Source organism: Vulpes vulpes, chromosome 3 (assembly GCF_048418805.1).
Source record: "Vulpes vulpes isolate BD-2025 chromosome 3, VulVul3, whole genome shotgun sequence".
Taxonomy (NCBI): domain Eukaryota; kingdom Metazoa; phylum Chordata; class Mammalia; order Carnivora; family Canidae; genus Vulpes; species Vulpes vulpes.
In genome coordinates, this window is record NC_132782.1 from 18,267,037 (window position 1) to 18,284,838 (window position 17,802).

Genomic DNA, 17,802 nt, shown 5'->3' on the forward strand with positions numbered 1-17,802 from the left:
TTTCTCTCTTTTTTTCTTTTTTTGGTTGTTACTCAAGGAGATCTAAAAAAGCAAACACCCCCGGCAGTGGGACAGCAATTTAACACAGTTTTAAGACAACAGTGGTGGTTCTGGTGGAATGCCTAGAGCAGTGACCACACAGAGAACACTTCCTAATTGCTAGAGTGTTTACTCTGGTCACCTTTATGCATCTGAATTATTTTGTCCTATGTTGAGAAGAAACCAACACTACTTCCAAAGAGCAATTAGATGGAACCTAAAATAATGCCGGGCCAGATGCACTCTTGTGACAAGTGCTTTCCTGGGCTGGACGCAGGACTGTGGTGTATCTGTGTAACTTAGTGGAAATGTGGGCCATCTGGAATGGGACTTCACTGTAGTAAGTTGCTCAAAACACACCAGTCTGCCGCAGGATTTAATTAACTATAGGAGAATTTTGAATGTTAACTATTAAAATGACTAGAGGGAAACATACGTGGTCTTTAGCCCCTAGCCTTGCCCAAGCCCATGGTAAGTCTTATACAGTAGTGTGATTCGGAAGCATGAATGTAAGGTATCATGTAAAAATCACAGCAGAACAGCATGGATAAGAACAGGATCTTTAGGGAGGGGTCAGACAGCCAAGCCTTTTCCAAATTATAATACATCTTTTGTACATCAAATTAATATAATAGAGATGAATTTTGTTGACTACTGAAAAAAGTCATTACAAGAATGAAATACATGTTTTTGGCAAAAGGCTAGAATTTTAAAGGTTGGAAGACAATAGCTTCAGGCTACATATCTCATTTCCCTTAATTCTGGGTATTTCGAAGAATGAAGGCTATAAACTACTGTAGACAGTGATCAAATAAAACCCCATTGAAAGATGGAGAAAAACCCAACTTCCTGAGGAGACTCGATTGTAAAACTCCTTCCCTAGGTCGTAAGTTCTTACTTTCTGACCATTCCCACAAATCACCTACTGGGGAGGTCTGAAAATGGGGGAATGTGTTGCAATTTCAGACTTTCTGTGAGATCCTTTTCTCTTAGGAAGTTATGTTGCTTCATGTTTAAGCAGGAATGCATTTACCGTGGCAGGCACTGTACTCGACACCGGCGTGGGGAGAGTTAAATTGTCCTTTGCCTGCTCATCGGGACCAGTGCCTTCTTCTGTCCTGTGGAACAGGAGCCAGCAAACTCTTTCTGTAAAGGACCAGACAGTGAATCTCTTCTACCCTGAGGCTCACTGACAGTCCCCACTGTGTGCTCTTCTGTTTTGTACAACTCTTCACAGACGTGAAAACCACTGTGCGTTCTGTAGCAGGCCACGGTTCGCAGAGGAAGTTCTGTGGAGCAAGAGGGAGGGGAAGGGAAGCATCAGGGCTGGAGTCGTTCATGGCGAGCCAACAAGAGCCCACACTTCTCACTCTCACTAGCCTGTGCATGTAGCTGCACACACATAGATGCAGGCAGTTAGTTTCTAAATTATTTTTGCATATGAACTAGAAGACTCTCGAGGCTCACCTTAGCACTGCCCCCCAACCTCTCGTATAGTGCTTTTACTTTGAAAATTCTCCCCAAGCCTTGGACTCTCCCTGTCCCAGAAATGTTTGATCTGAAAGACAACTATGAGTTCCAAATAGAGTGAACTTTTGGTTTCAGTATTATCTCATTTATGAAAACAGACCTCATACTGCCTCCTTCCAAAACCTTACAGTTAGCAGGGGGTTTTGGGCGCAGTGCACCCACGGGGTTTCCTGAGCTGAAGTACAGTCTCGGTCTGGTAACCAAGGACCGATGTCTTTTCACATGCAAACTGTCCAAGAGATTAGGGACTTCCCTGTGCGGCGCCTAGGATTTTCTCCTCTATCTTTTTAAACCCCTTTCACTCATTCCTCATCAACCCCCTCATGATCAACATACTTTGAATCAACTTTTCCGAGGCTGCAAATGGTGTGTACTTTGTTAAAAAGCTCTTCCTTCGAGTGATGGTGCACTGCTCCTTAGTAGATGGGCTCGAACATCTCTCTCGGTGAATGAGGTTTCCTGTCTACTTGTTTGCCGAGCTAACCCTTCCCTTGTTCCGGTCCGAGGGATTTAACAAATGCTTAAATCATTCTAGCAAGTAATTTCACTTACCGTAGCAAACTTGATAGCCAGTTGCTGAACATTTCCAGTGTCATTCTATATTGACACACCAGATGCTGCAGCTCAGAACCTGTCCGCCCCAGTCACATGCTTCTGAATATCAACTCTGTGTTCATGTTAGTCTTCTTTTGATGGGCGGAAACAAAGAATGCCATTACAGTGAATCTATTTCTTTGAAAACAGTATCTTAGAGAGGTTTACTTGGAATTCTGGTTAGGCTCCACCCATAGCTAGATCAACAGAGTTCCACACCGAAGGTTGTACATAAACTAATTTAATTACAAGTGAGAATTCAAGATTTTATTGAATTCTGACCTCTTCCCATTATGTTCTAGATAAACACCATTTAATCAAAGAAATGGTACCAGGCATGCTTTCCAGAGCTTTTTGTTTAAACAAACATACATTTTTTAAAAATGAAGAAGGCATTACATGGTCAGAGTAGGTATTAGCTAAAAGAGCAGGAGAGAATGGTTACTAAGGTAGGGGCCTGTTAGTTTTAGAACTTTGTAGTCCATAGGCTGAAAATGATAGCGATGTGGTTATTTAGGATTATTTAGGATAATCCTAATTATTTAGGATTAGGTTATTTAGGATTGTTGATGTCCTTTCAGAAATAGATAAGTAGCCAGGACCATTTGTCAGTAAAGTGTCTCTGCACAAAACATCCCATAGTTCACTGAAAGTCTGTCCTATTCATTGAGCCTCCACACACGTACACACTTAATAGTTGCATACAGATGAATAAGACTGTAAGGGAGACTTGTCCTTTTTTGAAACCCACCTCAAAAAAAATAAAAACTAACATATTTTTGCTTTTCATTTTTGCTTTCATTTTTCTGTTTTTTCAGACTTGCTCTAATATTACTTAAGTCCCTAGTAACCCATAGCTTGATAAATCTGTATTGCTTCTTAACACATAGCAAGACTATCCAGCCTGGGACAGCCTTAAAATAAATGTGCTGCAAATGCCAGAAGTGGATCTTGTGATCCTTGCTTCTAAGCTGATAAACTTTGCCAGACAGGCAATTGTTTCTCTCCCCATATTACAAGAAAGGAGCTTGTGCTACCCCCTTATGATGATCTCCCTTGAAGGATAGAACCAGAGGCGTGTTTAGTATGTTATCCACAAAAAAGGAAAGCAAAAATCATTGAAAGAATAAGCCTTCTGAGAACACGAGGCCTAGCCACTCTTTAAAAACAAAGCTATCGTAATGACAATGCAGAAAGGATTACCTTCTCAGAAGCTTCTGAGCCAGAACCACTATTTGAAAGTAGAGTGGCTTAAGAGCGAGCATCAGTGCGTCACTTGTCTGTGAGCCCTGTTCCAGAACAAGCCCAGCTCAGGTAATGGCCTGCCATTGTTTGTAAAAGAAAGGGCAGGAAAAGTACACAGCCTTGTCCAAGTTTCTCTGCAAACTGAAAATAGAAATTTTTCCTTGTGAGCACAGTTGAAACATGAACACATCTCAAGATAGAATGAGTTGGAAAGTATTTTTAAGGGGAAAGATCACAATAATGTTTGGCCTGCATCCCCATCACTGATATTTTCAGGCATAGTTTGATATATTTTTAGACCTCCAAATGACTTCCTCCACAAAGGACTTTTTGGTGCCAAACGTCACCGGGTTTAGTGCAGAAGCAGCTGCTGTCCAGTCTCACCCCATCTACTCTTTGATACGTGCCTCCACCTGGTGAATCAGTAACAGGGAACGTGGGCATGTGCTGCTGCTGGATGTGAGCTGAAGAGTCACTTGGGGCCCGCAGCGCAGCGGCCTCGAGGCCATGTCTACACCAGCAGATGGCCCCGTGGCTGTAGTAGCCCTTCCGGGACACACTGGGGGACTGGAATGAAACTATTTTTCCAGGGTCAGAACTCTTGGAGAAATAGAACTTGGACTTGAGTTGATGTTGGATGTCTTCCAACTGAATATTTTGGAACAAAGAATGACATAAATCTTCTTTGTGTGTCACTTCCCAAGCTCTTGGTTTTGCATTTGGCCTCAACAAACCCAGTCGGCCGCCGTGTGTGTGCCTGTGCAGGCCGGGTCAGAAGGCGAGGGGCACGAGGCCACTTACCTGGACACCTTGGGGTCTGGAGCTTTCCATCTATTTGAGGCTGATTCACTGTGCTCTTTCTCCTCAGGAGGGCCAAAGCCACCAGTTTCCTTGCTCTATGTGTCCTTTCCCTCCCCAGCCTCGGCACCAGGGGAGTGGGAATTGCACGTTTCCTGCCCAGGCCTCGGGCTGCTCCATCTCCCCATCTCCCCATTTCCCCGTCTCCCCATCTCCCGGTGCAAGTGGGGCCTGGGGGACGCATACCTGTCTGGCCCTCACGCTGCCTTTACTGACAGTGCCTGCTACAGGCGGCCCCTTCTGGGTTGCCCCTTACCTTTTCCTAATCACTTCTGGGACTCAGATAGAATTATTCAGTAGCTCTTCTAAAGAAGTACCTTACACACTTGATTAAAAGCCCAAAGAGGCTTCAGTGAATTTTTTTTTTCCTCCTGCTTGAGCAGCATCTGCCAATTTCCCTGATTTTCCTGCTAATTATCTTCCTATTAGCCAGAGTTCATTTCACATGTTGAGTCAAATATGACTGAGCACTGGCTGAGGAAACAGCGGATACAGTTAAAGGTTTGTAGGACCTGCCTGAAGAGAGTGCATGTTCTCAATCTACATTCCCCTTTAGAAACAGTTGTTTTTTGTTTTTAGAATAAGAGCAATCGAAATCAAAACCGTTGCATTCATTTGCTTTTCATCTCTGCCCTGGCTCTCGGCCCTGAAATGTGGCATGTCACATTCTCTCTCACAAGGCAGCCTCCCTTTTCTCGAGTTACATCTGGTTAAGAGCTTGACTGTTAGGGAAGGTAGCAACTCATATTCTAGCTCTGCCACTTGATAATGGAGTGTCTTTGGGCAAGTTTATTTCACTTTCTTAGGCCTTAGTTTCCTCATCTATAAAGTGAGGGTAATATCTGTTTGCGGGGGAGGGGGGTTGATATTAATCATGGTAACATGTGTAAAGAGTTTAATAAGGCATCTGGAACATAATCACCCGGCGAATGAGTGGTTATTACGATTATTGACAAAATTGTAATTGTTGTCACACTTCACAAAATATTGGTAGACTCCGATTTTGATGCCCATTTGTATAAATAGAGAAAATTAACTGAATGTTAAAAAGTCACCATTACTTAGTATTTTAAATGAAACCCAAATCCTTGGCTGTTTTCAGCATTCCTAGAATCAGTTTGCATTCTTTGGGCATTTCAGTGCAGATTTATTAATCATACTGATCTCAAGGATCGCAGAGAGATGAGCACACTCATAAGTTTCACATGCGCACGCACACACACCCGTAGCCTATGTACATGACATTAAGTATTTATTACATTTTAGGATATATATTAAATTATATTATAGGTGGAAGAAATGACTCCCTTAGACCAACTCTTTTTGAGAGTTTCTCCAAAACACAAAATTTAAATGTTACAGTTTTACAAGTACCTACCATTATGAGGTGAGTGGTTTAGACAATGATTTGGATTTAGGGCTCAATATTTTTTATCAGACCATTACTGAACCTTTAAAAATACGGTTGAATTCCCAGTTATTATCTTACAGAGAAATTTATTGGTGATTCAAGGTAGAAAGAGTTTGACTAAGAAAATATAAAACCTAATTTGTAGGAATCTGTGAGAATTCTAGTCACTTACAAGATAAATTATGTAGGCCCATTGGTTTCATAAGTCTGGCTCTAAATGTCCTGATTTCTAAACTTTGTAAAAATGAGCAAAAAAAATGTATGTATGTGTGCGTGTGTGTGTTGTATACATATATAAAATGTGTGTGTGTGATTTAATATTTGGAAGAAGTCCTGTGCATGAATATATATGTTTTGTCCAAGTTTCTACAGGTGGGGTTGGTTTCGTCTGGTAATTGGATACAGTTAAATGTTAGATAAAGTTTCAGTAATATACCAAAAATATAAAGTACAAGAATAAAAATTCCATTTTCTTTTTGTTCCAGGTTCTCTGGGAGATGCTAACAAGGGAGGTCCCCTTTAAAGGTTTGGAAGGATTACAAGTAGCTTGGCTTGTAGTGGAAAAAAACGAGGTAAGACTACGATTCTCCATTCAGGTACATAGATCAGAAAACAGTATTGGGGTTTTGCAAAAGACTTTTTCATCTTCTTCAAATTGAAAGTAAGTTCACGCTTATGGAAAGATTAGCAGTAGGAGCTAACACAAAGGGTCAAAGTGATGTTATTCCTCATGAATGGACCCTTTACATCTAATTGTTGCAGCTTCACGTCGTGATGCTGTAGATCAAAAATTGTACAAGTACTGTACTAGTTTCTCAGTCTCAATTGTAAAACCTAGGGGTTTGTTCTTAGTGATGAAAGAAGCCATTGCGTCCAAGGTAGGGGAACAGTTTAACTCCATCTCCTGCGTTTAGGACATCTTTTTTACTGGCCGGGAGTTGATATATCTGTAAGAGACCTTCAGCTACTTCAACTTACCTCTCCCAGCAGGAGTCACTATAGTACAAGAAACTGTCGCTTAGATGAGAATTTCAAAAATAAAAGAAGAAAAAATAGTTTCAAAAAAGGGAAAAATTACAGTTTTGCCACCTACGTTGAACACTACATTGAAGATGAGCTCCTCACTGGAATTGGCGAGGCAGTGGCATAACTGTTCCCTTCTTCATGCAGAGCCTTTCCATTTCAAAAGAACTTCAGTGGCGTAAACACCGTTTGTGCTGTGTCCCCAGCCTCGCTTTTCTTCTTCCCACAAATTGAGGCTTTCAGTTAGTTGGACCTATGAGCCTACATCAGAGAACGTGGTACATTCATATCAAAGAGAGCAACTACATTTTGAAAGGTTTAAAATTGTGACTGAAATGCACAGGCATGGAAATCCTCAGCATAAGGCTGAAGCATCCAGTATCAAGGTACTATGAGAACTTAGATCCAGTAATGGAAGCATGCGGTTGTCTTTGCAATGCAAAACAACCTTAGTTCACAAAGCTTCATTTCCAGATCTTATCTGTGCCCTCCTCAAAAGGTAAGAGTGCAACCTCGGGATGAAATAATTTGCAAAAAGGTGAATACATGGAGATATGCCCTTTTTAAGGCTATAAAAGAATTAGATTGATCTGCTCCCCATGAGAGTGCAGGAACAGACTAGATTAACCAAACAGCTGCTATTGACGAGGAGAAACCAAGTTTCCATAGTTTAGATCATATAACCCAGCTACCTTATTAATTTGTCCTCCTGAGCTCTTGAGAACAGATGAAATGTTCATGATAGCTGAACTTGATGGGAGAGAGCTGCCAATTTAAGAAAAAGGAAAAGGAGTTATATTCAAGAATGTGTCCTGCTCAGTGTTTCACAGGAGCTGTTCTGTTTTAATTAAATGTCCTGGTTATTCCTGGTGTGCTATTAAATCAGACCCTCATACACAGGATAACTGATAGGTTCATGATACGAGAACTCACTTGCTTCTGTTCTGTTTCTTTTGCAAGTGAGATGATTAGATGTTTGGTCCTGGGTTTACAAATGAGAGTGAAGAAAATTATTGACCTCATGTTGACTTTGGAGCGGAACATTCAATGTAACTTTTTCCCCTCTACGTTGTTCCAAGGTGAACTAGAAGAAAGTTTTTTAAAAGCTAACTGGACCCTCCAGATACGTGTAATAGGAAACAGTATTTTACAATATTTCATTTAAAGGATGGCAGAAGAGGTGTGCATCTAAAGCACTTTCAAAACATTGGAATATCCATCAAAGATGATTAAAGCTGATAAAAAAAATAAATTTAGACGCTGTCTTTGGATAGCTGGCTTGAGGGCTACGAATCACCCATAAATAACCTTTAGAACCTCAACATATACAGGAGGAGGGTGTCAGTCACCCCCCTTTCAGGGATTCCCTAGGGTAGAATTCATCCATGAATGAATTCATGGGGTGAAACATCCATGTTTCATCCATGGGGTGACCTGATGATCAGCTAATAACTGATGGAGACCACTCAGATACCTCCCATTCTGTACACAATAGCAAGTTCAGAGACACCCCCGCCCCACAAGGTGAAACAAGTTTTCTCAGCTTTCTACTAAACTTAAGGAAAATTGGGTATTGCGAGGCTACTTACTTTTCTACTCTCACTCTGCATATCTGTCAAAAATATGGAAATGAAGTTTAAGTGTACTTTTCACTGTCATCATTCAGAAAGGAGTCTTCATTTCATCTTATGAACGTAGACAGTTATTCCCAAAACAAGTTCTGTTGACATAACATTAAAATAATTGCCACGTCTCAAAAAAAAAAATAATTGCCACGTCTCAACTATACAGAACAAACTTGAGGGGGTTGCTGGAGGGGAGGTGGGCGGGGGATGGGTTAAATGGGTGATGGGTATTAAGGAGGGCACTTGTGATGAGCACTGGGTGTTGCACTTAAGTGGTGAATCACTAAATTCTACACCTGAAACTAATATTATACTGTATGTTAACTGGAATTTAAAAACTTGAAAACTGCCAAGGATTTATTTCATTTCATGATAAAATTGAGACTTTGACTTAAAATAATTTACAAAGTCCTTTCAACTTCTAATTATTTCATTTATTTTTACTTTGGAATAATTTGGGTTCTTGAGTTGAAAAGAGCAACCTGTATTTTTTTTTTTTTAACAGGCCTCATTTAAATAAAGAATGATGTGTTTAACTTAGGGAGACATTTTAAATGTAAGCCAGTCACCCTAGAATGGACTTAGAGCCAAATATTAGAGTTACCTTTTCTTTTTAACTTTTTGTTTTGAAATACTTATAGACGCATAGGAAGCTTCAAAAATATTAGAAGAGATTCTGTGTATCCTTCATCCAGCTTCCCCCATTGATGAGATACAGGTATAGGCCAATACCAAAATCAGAAAGTTGACATTGATACATTACTCTTAACTAGACTCTAGACCTTATTCGCTTTCACCATTTAGGACTGTTTTTTGGGTCTGTAGGGAGATCAGTACTTTCTAAAAATATCTGAAAGTGTTTGCTTCTAAATGCCTAATAATGAAGTAAGACCTTCAGACAATATTTTTTTAAAATATTCTTTTAAATCTAGATACATAAAGCACAGTTAAAACAAAGACCAGCCCTTACAGAAGTCATGAAATTAGGAGAGTATTGCTAATGAATTTTGTAATTTCTATAAAATTCAGTGGTCATTCAAAATATTCTAGCAACAAAATTTCTATCTTTACAAGTATTTAGATTCTCATATAAAATGTTTTGTTCTCTATGTAGCAAAAGAAAAACTTTTTTTTTTAAGAGAGAATGCCCATGTACACAGGTGTGCAAGTAGGGGGAGGGCCAGAGGCGGGGAGAGAATCCTAAGCAGTATGGAGCCTGACGTGGGGCTGTATCTCACGACCCTGAGATCATGACCTGAGCTGAAATCAATAGTCAGTCACCTAACAACTGAGCCACCCAGGCATCCAAAATTTTTCTTCATAGAAATCTTCAAAAAACTTAATCCATTGTTGACTATGCTTTGGAAAAAGAAATAATCGACAAAAGATAATTTCTTGCGTCTTATGTAGAAGATGGCAGGTGCAGAAAAAGAATATGATCTTTAAAAAAATGTCATGCCTAATTTAATAGTTGGGAAACATTTTCATTTTAAATTTGAAACTTTTAAAATATTTAAGTAGTGTGGCTAATCTGTTGCTAAAATCTGGTTATTTTAAGATGTTTTCATGCATTAGAAATGCCCACAGTTCTGTAATCAGGACTTAAATACTTTGGATTCTCTTTTAAGGTACTTTTTAATGTACTGAAATAAATCCTTACTTAGTGTCTGAGTCTAGATTTAACTGATATTTGAGTATATCAGATAATTTAAGATCATTATGTCATCTTTCATAATGTCTCAGATGCAGTAAGCTAAGTTTTTCAATAAGAAAAAAGATTAACACCCATATTCATCTAGGTCACATTTCAGTTCTCAGAAAAATGTGAAAAAGTTATATCGAAAATGTTATCTTTTATGAGAAATTACTTTGCCATGGAGTGCATTCAGCTGAATAATTGCAATCACTTTGTTTTTCTTAGTTACCACTCCCAACCAACCATCTTACATAAATATTTTTAAAAAGTAAACACCTGATTTTCCTTTTGATCTTCATCAAAAGGCTTCCAGTTCACATTACAGTAAAACGAGTACAGCTTACCCAATCTCCTCTATTTTATGTAATCAGCATAGCCTTCAACTTGGCGAGGGTTGTTCTGTTTAAAACTTTCAGGTTTTATTTATTTTGGTTTATTTTGATTTTAAGGTTATCTGTAATTCTAAACATAGATCATCTGTTTTCTTGCCAGGGCAACTCTTTTTTCTGGTTTTATATGTAGCCTATCCCAAATCCAATTAAGTTCAGTTTAAGTTTTTTATTTGCCAAACTTGTTTGCTAAACAAAACTGCAGAATAAATCTTGGTACAGCGCAGTGATTTTCAGCTCTGTCACATGCAGGCCTCTTGCCATAACGGCTCTGTTCGTGCTCCCTCTCCTCCCCTGAAATGAAATTCAGATGTAGGACCACAGACCCGCACACACTGTATTTTAAAGGCAACATAATGCTCTAACTGTAATATAAGGAAGATATGGATGAAATCTGTATTACGGCGTATAAATGCGCAGGCGTGACCACAGTAGAGGGGGGGAATGGAAGTTTTAGGCCCTTGTCCCCATGGATAAATAGGATTCAACAGCTACAAATGCAGGCTAGAGGTGAACTGTGTCAAAGATTGAAGCAGCAGCGTGAGCAATGCTGTTGTAGGCGACATTTTCCAAAAATCTTGGTAAGGTTATGAATAATACAAAGATCAATCTGCCCTTGATTTATTTTATTTGGCAGTTGCATTCTCAGTTCATTGCATTTTAAGTGTGCTCAAAATATACATTATTATAAATCAGAGAGTCTAGAGCCAGAAAATGATACACCTCGTTGTTTGATTGCACATGGGGCATTAAGTTTGGTGGAGTGCAAGGGAGTACTCAGGGATTTACAACATAGTGAAGGGTGTCTAGCATTCTTCACTTGCTCCAGGTGCAACTCTCCAGCCTTTAAAACAAACAAAAATGCCTCCATAGATCTCTAAAGAGCCTCCAGTGGCATGACAAGTTCTAGAGAACCACTTCTGTAAAATGCTGGAATGGGACTGATGCTCACAGTATAATCTTTGTTGTATCCAGCCCTTGCGCTTCGCCATGAGTCATCCATTCAGAATATCTTACTGGCCATTGAGAAAAGGCCCACTTCTCTCAGATGATCTCTGTGATGGTCTGTCCTGAAGATGTTTTCAGAGGTGTACACCTACTGCCAAAGCTGAACCGGTTGCCTACTTGCCTCGCCTGCTTGCATATTTCATAGCCGCATATGCAAGAACAGTGATAGATTTGTGGGTTTAGAGTTCCTATTTCTGTTCCACCGGCCCTTCTCCTACTATAGTGTTTTTTTTTTTTTTCAAAAAAATTTTTTAATGTAGTTTCTCTTAGGCTTGAGTCTATGTTTCATTGCATTTGTTGTGCTGAACCCGACTTCTCCATCCACTGGGATGCTTTTTTGGAAGAACAGTATTAAAAGTGTCTTTAGAGATTAGATATGATGAATCTAAACATAAATTCTCACCTGCCATATATCGATTGATGGAAGCTTTAAATTTAATGACATGTTTGTGCTCTTAAAGTAACTCTTTTATGAACTTGCAGTGAATATCTACTTACCTTAATGAGTAAATCCTTCTGTTTTTTCCTTTCTCTGTGGTAGAGATTAACCATTCCAAGCAGCTGCCCCAGAAGTTTTGCTGAGCTGTTACGTCAGTGTTGGGAAGCTGATGCCAAGGTATATAAGTAAAAATATATTTTTTTTCTTTGGTTGTTCAGAATTCTGAAATTTCACTTGTTTGTTTGGCTTTGAATTTTTAAAACTTGGAGTAATAAGAATCGTTACAAAGCAAAGCCAGATTGCTGTTCCCCTGAGTCCCAGATGGACTCTTAAGGCTTTCTGTCGATAGCTGCTTATCCTGATCCTTAGAAATTCATTACTGGCTGTTCTTACAGCACTCTGGCATTCTTGATTCAATAGAAAGAATTACATTCCTTTGTTTTTAATCTTTAATAAGAACTACTGCACAAAATGGCCCACTCACAGTGCTTATTATATGCCAGGAACTGTCCCAAGCACTTTATGTTAGCTCATAACATAACATTAGCTTATTTATTCCTCAGAAGATCTCCATGACATAGGTTGTATTATTACACTGATTTTACAGGTGAAGAGTCAAGGCACACAGAAGTTAAGTAATGCTCAAGGCCACAGCTAGTTCATGGTGAGACTGGAGAATAAACTCAAGCAGTCTGAACCCAACTCCAGGCAAAAGTAGCACTTCTAGAGAAACTTGATATATCCTCCTTGTCCAGATTCATGTTTTTAAGCTATCACAATAGATTGGAGACATTCCAAAATTTAGACTTTCATGTGGTTATCACATTTGAGCATGACGGCCCATTTCCTTTCCCTGCAAAGATCATTTAAAAAGACTCACATACATACGGAAATATTTATAGATAAAATGATAGGCGACTCTTGGATTTGCTTCAAAATAAAATGAAAGGAAATAGATGGTGGTATAGATTAAACAAGATTGGCCATGATAATTTTTGAAGCGGTGATAGGTATATGGAGGATCATTACATGTTCTCTCTACATTAGTGTATATTTGAAATTTTTCATGATAATAAGTTAGAAAGTAAAAAAGGTTCGTCCACAGATGAAACGCTGAAAGGAGACAGACTCAAGAAGGGAACTGTAATTTTATAGTTCAAACTTGTTCGTGTTTTCATGGAAATAGATATATTGCAAACTGGTTTTTAAAATAGAGATCTAAAAACAAAGGCTTAAGAATGGAATTTCTCCCTTAATTTAAATCCAGTTCCAATCTGGCCTCCAGAAAGGATGCATAAGCCACCGGTGAGTTCTGAGTCCTCACCATGCAGGATCACACATGTTACCTAGCCCGTGGTTCCGCACCACTAAGTGAGAACAGCTGAACACCAAGTACAGTAGTTTGTACAGTAGTGCAGCAAAGAAGAGCAGCAAGAGCCACGGATCTGTGAGGCCTCTCCGCCCCAGTGCCTTGTCTCAGAGGCATGTTGTGGGGGCCTCCTGGACTTGTACCTTGCGCCTTTGCCCTGAGAGCCAGCAGCCTTCATCTTTGCTTTCACTCTTGTTCATAAACTATTTTTACCCTTTTGTAAAAGGAGAGTCTTCTATTTACTTAACATTATTTTTTTATTAAAGAATTTAACATTTTTTAATTGTTAGTATTTTTGTTTAGAATTACTGTTTTTATTAGCATTCCATGACAAAGCTGCATAGGTGTGGCATGGTCTGTCCTGCTTCTCTTTAGGTCCTTTTATTTTAGTGTGTGATTTGCAGAATATGGGGGTTTTATGCATTAAGAGAAATGCCTGCACTTTGCAGCTAATCCAGCAGAAAATATACGCAGCTATTTGCAGGCTTCCTCTGAAGTATTTATGTTTTAAAAATGCTGTTGTACTACCTTTTCCTCATTCTTTCTACCAGTTCTATGTCCACTGTGCCATCTGTAGTCATTTTGGCAGTATTTTTCTGCTCTTTAAATAAAAATTTCACCTGAAATTATTTGCACTGAATTAGATTAACGCAACTAGATCTCTATAATTGCAATTATATTTCAGTACGCAAAGCAGGTTTTGAATTTCTTAATCAGAAACTCTGTATTTCATTAATTAAAATACTAAGGATATATATTTATGGTGCATTAATTAAATAACAGTGTAAACACCTAACACAGGAAGGACATTAGGCCTGGTGCTGATGCTATGAAGTTGGCATGTCTTTAACATAAAGTAGTAAGCTTACCCTTCTTCAGGATGAGTGGAATCTTGTGTTCTCTACCCTGGGGAGGTATAAAGAAAGTCTAAGATTGATTTTTATTTCCTAAATCCAAGGCATTTTATTCTGATACAATTAATACATCCCCTCAGTATTTAATTATACACCCCAAACTGCAGCCCACACTTCCCGCTCTCTGGTGGCTGTTCTCCAGACGTGCCTTACACACTTTCCTTCCCTAGGCATTGCCCTCTTCTCTTCTTTCCTCTCCTGATCACTTTGTTGTCACGCCTTCGCTGGCTATTCCGTTTACGCCAGCCCATACTTAGTCCCTCATTTTCCTCAACAACAGTCCAGGCCACTACCTTACCTTGTGCAGTTGTATTTTTTAAATATCTCTTCCTCCTAAATGGACCGCAGTCTCTGAGGAACAGAGCTGCCTTTAGCACCTCACATACACTTAGTAAGTAGAGACCCATGTGTGGACTAAAATAGCCAGACCAAGGCACATTTTAGTTCTCCAGCTCTAAGTATGTAACAGTTCAGCCACAAGTGGATGCTACTCCTGTGCATACAGAGAGCTATAATGGGCTAAAAATTTATTTCTCTTTTCCAGCCCTTCTGCTTTAAAGACAGATTAAAATACTCAGCTCACCTGAGGAAAAATGTTCTTTTGCAATGAGGAGGAGGAAGGGAATACAAGAGAAAGCTGGTGTTGGGTAAATGTCAAATCATGCCAATAGCTTACATCAGGTGCTCAAAATATTTTATCAAAGAGAAGAAGGAAGTAAAAGTGGGGATTATTTCCAGTTCTAAAATGGCATTTCTAAATAGGAAAAAAATAAATAAATAAAGCCCTCAGTTTGATAGGAAGTAACATCTTACCCTCATGTGATAAAACAGATTGAAGGCTTTAAGAGCCTTGCCCCTGATTCGGAAATTTGCTTCCTGTGTGATACTGGGAAATCCATAGTTTTCTGAGATGGATTTTCCTTATCTATAAATTGAAGATGGCAAATAATGTATGTAGATGCTTAATAAATGGTCCTAGTTAAATTTTTTTTTTAATGTGAGCAAAACACATAATACTAAAAGGAACCTAAGCCCAGACCAGACAATGTTGGATTCTGCAACCAGAGTATTCATAAAATACCATCACCTAGGACACCCGGGTGGCTCAGTGGTTGAGCATCTGCCTTTGGCTCAGGTCATGATCCCGGGGTCCTGGGATCGAGTCCCGCATCCAGCACCCCATGGGGAGCCTGCTTCTCCCTCTGCCTATCTCTCTGCCTCTCTTCTCTGTGTCTCTCATGAATAAATAAATAAAATCTTTAAAAAAAAATACCATCACCACAAAATGCTCCATTGTTGTTTTTTAAACGTTTGCTTTGATCATTTACATCTGAGAGTGTATTCTATGTATAAAACTAAGGTTTTCCTGGGAATACTTGTCACCTAATTTCAAGAGTTTTACTTTATTTCAAGAATGATTAAATGTAGGGAAAACTATTCTTTAAAAATTCAATAGCCTCTCCTGCTGCTTTTCCATGCAAAATGGAAATCCTATATTTATTATATAATTAATTCCTGTGCAAACAATTAAAACATTTTTCCTTTTACACCTTGACACAGAGTAGGAGGAATTAAAATAGGAATAAAGTTAAAAGAAGACAAAATATTTTTCAAATTTCGTACTTCAGGCATTTTCTTCTTTGCTGATTAGAAGGCTTAATGTAGATCGGTGACATTTAGCTACTTATACCCTCTTCTTAAAACACACACACACAGGCACACATTTCCTTTAAAGTGTACAATAAAGGCACAACTCAGAATAAATATCCCAGTTTTATATTCCTGAGAAATGGAAAAATTGTCCCTCTTAATGTAGGAAGCACTCAAGTCTTGAGAGCAAGCCACCTCAACATTGTTCCTTCTTGTTTTGTGCTCCTAAATTAAAATGCATGTTTTAATTGCTGCAACTGTAATTTGCTCAGAAATGGTATAATTATGAGGCATGATGAAGAGAGAATGTGCATCATCCTTTTATTATCTTTCTTCCATTTTTGTTTTAACCTTTTGTTTCAGTCTTGGCTAGAGTCTAAAGAAACAGACAAGTACAGCTACTGGTAGCCAAAGAAATCCACCTAACCACTGCTTTTTCAATTTCTAGTAAACAGTACCTTAGTTTCCTAGCCCCAAAACTAGTTATGATGTGGAATAAACACTGAGGACAATGAGTCATAATGGCTTGAAAATTGGGGGATTTTTCTCTGAGCAAGTGGTTGAGGAAATTTTATTCTAACAGATTAACTAGGGTTTCCCCCAACATTTTAATATAAGAATTTGAAACATACAGAAAAGTTGAATTTTACAGTGCACACCGGTGTACCTACCACCCACATTCTATCATTAACTTTTACTACTAAACTTGCTGTATCCCCTAGATTTTTAAAGCACCTGCCTTTTCCCTCTTAGGAATCCTTAATCATACCCAAAAGAGAATTAGTATTTTCCTTACCTGGAGAAAACCTGTAATTATTCTAACCTTAGGCCACACGATAGAAAAATGACATCTGTGTCTATTCTTTTTTTTTTTTTAAGATTTTTATTTATTTATTCAGAGAGAGAGAGAGGCAGAGACACAGGCAGAGGGAGAAGCAGGCTCCATGCAGGGAGCCTGACGCAGGACTTGATCCCGGGTCTCCAGGATCACGCCCTGGGCTGCAGGTGGTGCTAAACCTCTGTGCCACTGGGGCTGCCCATCTGTGTCTATTCTTATAATTTATTGAAAATAAGGAATATGGTCCACTTCCCCCTGAGTGGTCTGACAGTTGTAAAGGAACTCAGGATGTTGCATGATAGTTATTTTGTTGTGGTGCATTGAGCTTATTACTGTGCTTGTGGATTTTCTCTTAAAGACCTACTTTGTTAAATCCCAACAAGTGATTATTTTCTCTTCTTCAGAAACGGCCATCTTTTAAGCAAATCATTTCAATTCTGGAGTCCATGTCAAATGACACTAACCTTCCCGACCAGTGTAACTCATTCCTGCACAACAAGGCAGAGTGGAGGTAGGTAGTAAGCCTTGTACCTTGTACCGAGTCATGGCCTCTGGCTTTAAAAGACGGTGACCAGCATCACTGAAGAAGACAATCAGGAAACTAGAGGACAGTCCTGACTTCTAAGCATAACTTAAGAGGGTTTTTTTTTTTTAATGTTAAATTCTTTTTTGGAGATCTAATAAGTCTCCATTTCACATATAAGCAAAAAAAATAAAAAAAGAAAAGAAAAAGAAAAGCATTCCTCTAAGCTTGTTGCCTTAGCATATGTCTTAAGTATTTGGTAAGAATATTGAAATCATCTCTTTGGAGACAAAAGACGGTTACCAGACATTTCTCAGTACCATACACACTGTGTTAGGAAGCCTTGGCGTCTGTCCAGTGAGAAATAAAAATCCTGTTTGCCTAGGGATTTGCAGAGTACTCTGTCTGTTGATGGAGGGGGTAGGGAGACTATAAAAACACTTTTAAAAGAAAACTTTTGATGTTATAAATCCTATTAAATTTTGTCAAGTGTAAAACAAACTTAGTAATGAGAGAATTGTATTGTGTGAGGGGAAGAAGCAAGCCTGGGATGAGACGGTTGGGCCAGGTCACGTGCTGCAAGAATATAAATAGCATGTTTGGGAGCTGACATTATTCCTCCCTGACTCAGCAGAGATTTAAGTAACTTAT

At 39.0% G+C, this 17,802-nt stretch overlaps 1 protein-coding gene and 1 long non-coding RNA gene across 5 annotated transcripts in view; one reads left to right on the plus strand and one right to left on the minus strand.

The window, feature by feature from the left end:
* The window catches only part of MAP3K20 (mitogen-activated protein kinase kinase kinase 20), a 173,253-nt gene that overhangs the window by 100,439 nt on the left and 55,012 nt on the right, over window positions 1-17,802 (plus strand). For all 4 annotated transcript variants that reach the window (XM_072751964.1, XM_072751963.1, XM_025994018.2 and 1 more), the window contains exons 8-10: window positions 6,163-6,249; window positions 11,960-12,034; window positions 17,033-17,139. In XM_072751964.1, the coding sequence (XP_072608065.1) occupies window positions 6,163-6,249; window positions 11,960-12,034; window positions 17,033-17,139 (269 nt within the window). The remainder of the gene's footprint in view (window positions 1-6,162; window positions 6,250-11,959; window positions 12,035-17,032; window positions 17,140-17,802) is intronic.
* LOC140598186 (uncharacterized) lies at window positions 9-7,341 on the minus strand. The gene is made up of 3 exons (XR_012000327.1): window positions 3,367-7,341; window positions 2,122-2,255; window positions 9-1,328 (listed from the first exon to the last, which is right to left on the minus strand). It is a non-coding gene; the product is annotated as an uncharacterized lncRNA (long non-coding RNA).